Source organism: Penaeus chinensis, chromosome 10, assembly GCF_019202785.1.
Source record: "Penaeus chinensis breed Huanghai No. 1 chromosome 10, ASM1920278v2, whole genome shotgun sequence".
In the NCBI taxonomy this organism is placed as follows: Eukaryota; Metazoa; Arthropoda; class Malacostraca; order Decapoda; family Penaeidae; genus Penaeus; species Penaeus chinensis.
The window spans coordinates 9,902,990-9,905,489 of NC_061828.1; the positions used below are offsets into that span (position 1 = coordinate 9,902,990).

The 2,500-nt window shown below is 50.6% G+C and overlaps 1 protein-coding gene across 1 annotated transcript in view; it reads left to right on the forward strand.

Annotated features, from left to right (window-relative positions):
* The window catches only part of LOC125029766 (mucin-5AC-like), a 56,670-nt gene that overhangs the window by 5,483 nt on the left and 48,687 nt on the right, over positions 1-2,500 (forward strand). The window contains exon 2 of the mRNA XM_047619899.1: positions 833-1,560. Coding sequence (XP_047475855.1) covers positions 841-1,560 — 720 coding nt within the window. The 5' untranslated portion in view covers positions 833-840. The remainder of the gene's footprint in view (positions 1-832; positions 1,561-2,500) is intronic.

Consider the following 2,500-nt stretch of genomic DNA (forward strand, 5'->3'; position numbering starts at 1 on the left):
TGCAGGAGGTGGAGAGTTGCGACCCTCTGCGCCAAATATAGATCGGATGCATTTCATTCTCGCGCCATCACGTTCTACTTGCAAAGGGGGAATTGTTTATCTATCTCTTCCCCCAAGCACATAATTGCGGAGCTGGGAAATGGATAGCAGAGAGAGAGAGAGGAAGAGACAGGAAGAAAAAGGAACGAATGAGAAGGAATGGAAGAGAGAGCAAGAGGATCCTCCCAGTAACACCCATAGCCCCGCCTAGGACGCGTGGGCGCCGCTGGAGGAGAGAACAACAAAGCCTCTCTCAGCCGCGGGCGGAAGTGCACGGCGAAGTAGCTTAAGTTGTGTTTTTGTTTACACGTTCCGCCCTTTTTTGTGCTTTAACCGATCGGGTGGTGGTGTGGTAGAGTGGAAGCGTGGAAGAGTGTTTATGTAGGGGCTAGAGTGGTCAGTGTGGGCGGCTCATAGTACAGGAGATGACGCCCTCTCTATCATTGAGATTTTATAGCTATTGGCCCTTAATCGCGTAGGGTCTGGGCATGCGTGTTGGGAGTGACCGAAGGAGTGCGATAAAGAGTTCTGATTGTTTGGTTAGGATGTACTTTTTATGCGAGGGCAGACCATTTGGGAGATGTTAGTTCAAGCTGCCTGAGGGTTGTTAAAAGCGCCTTTTTATAGCTGTGTGTGAAGATTTGGTAGTGAGCTTTTTAGCTGGGACAGACAGATATATTGTCTCGAAAGTTCAAGAACTGCGTTTAAACTATTTTTGGTGCTGAATGGACAAGTACATCTCGTATATTTTTCCTTAGCCTATTTTGCTAACCATGTGATTTCTCTTTCTCAGGAGACGCCATGCTGAAGCACGCAAGCCCCCAGAGGTCCACCTCGAGCCTTGCCCAACACCTGAGCACCTCCGCCACGGTCCCGCGGGCCCCCGAGGTCAGTCGCGTGCCGGCCGTGACCGAGCCCTCCGACCGGTGCGGCGTCGCGGCCCTCAGAGACTCCTACAGCGAGAGAAGCGTAGACTGCGACAGTCTGATCGTGCCGTCGTCGTACGCGCAGGCCGAGAAGGACGTCGGCTACCAGGTGGGCACGTGGTCGGGTGTGTCGCAGGCCAACGTGCGCCGCGGCCTGTCGTTCAGCTCCCGACGGGCGCCCGACACGCTCTCCTTCCGCTCGGTGCGCAGCGAGGGCCCCCCGGCCTCCCCCGAGCACACGTCGCCCTCCAAGATGCCCACCACGAGCTCTAGCATGATGAATGTGTCCGTCCTCAAGGACAACGACGTGACGGACACGCCCAAGAGTGGGATGCAGTGTCTCAAGGGCGACATGTCCAGCCTCAAGAACCTCCTTCGTCTGCCCGGCGTTCGAGGCCAAGCCAAAATCATGGAAGTGGGAAAGGCGGCGACTCTCAGCCCGGACAGCCTCAGCCTCAACTCTTCCGACAGCTTCTTCTCGGCCAACAACAGCGGAAGGACCTCCTCCAGAAGCTGGTCCTCCAATGCGTCCTCCAACTCCAACACCACGAACTCCTCCACGGGCTCCAACAACTCCGCCTCCGAACCTGCATCGGTAAGTGATCCTGGCATGTTTCTTAAAAAGGTCAATACAGAAATGTAATCTATATAGCCTTACCGATATGATTGAAAATCACCTTCCTCCCCAGCCCCCCCTATCCCCTTGCCCCCTCCCCTCTCCTCCCCCTCACTTGAAGAGATACATTGCTCGTGCAAATGCCTCGTGCGTGACTCCTTGGAGAGACAAAGCTTCCAATAAAATAAGAGAATAAAAGAAATCGACCCAAAAGATCCGGTTATTCAAGTGGTCGGTTTGTAAGGTTAAAAGCCGTGACGAAATTACACTTGAAATTAAACTTAACCTTTTTGTCAATCGACCCACCTGGCAGAACGCATACACACTCGTTCGCCGTTATAACAGCCGTTTCTCGTGTAGGTTAGGACAGGAGAAATCAATACGGTTATGATACAGACCTTGGACAAAGCACGCTTCGGTTGGCACTTACCAGAGCGTTCTGTGTTCTGGCATCCATGTAAATATGGTCTTTTATCTTCTCTGTCCGTTAATATTCATCTTAGCAACTTTTTAAAACATATAGTAAGTCGCCAAAGGTGGAAAGTGAATCTGTAGTTTCCTCACTAAAAATCGGTACTGATACGAACCCGGACTTTGTGGCGGCGAGTCGAAGCGCTGTGAAAATGGCGGCATTTGTGGCTAGGTTAAATCTGGAAAAAAATAGCGTTTGTGCAGCTGCTGGATCATTCTTCCTGGTGTTGTATATTTATAGATATTTCCCCCTGCAGCTCACATTCACTTTGGTTATTACCTGTGACTAAGGCTACAACATAATGCGATCTTCTGCAGGAGTCTTAATGTTAATGTTCGGTTGCAATTAGTGTTTCTCAGAATAACTGGATTAAGCATGTAAGATAACTTTTCTTTTCATTTAATAATGAAAGTGCATTGCAAGATCGCAATCATTATCGAACAAAGC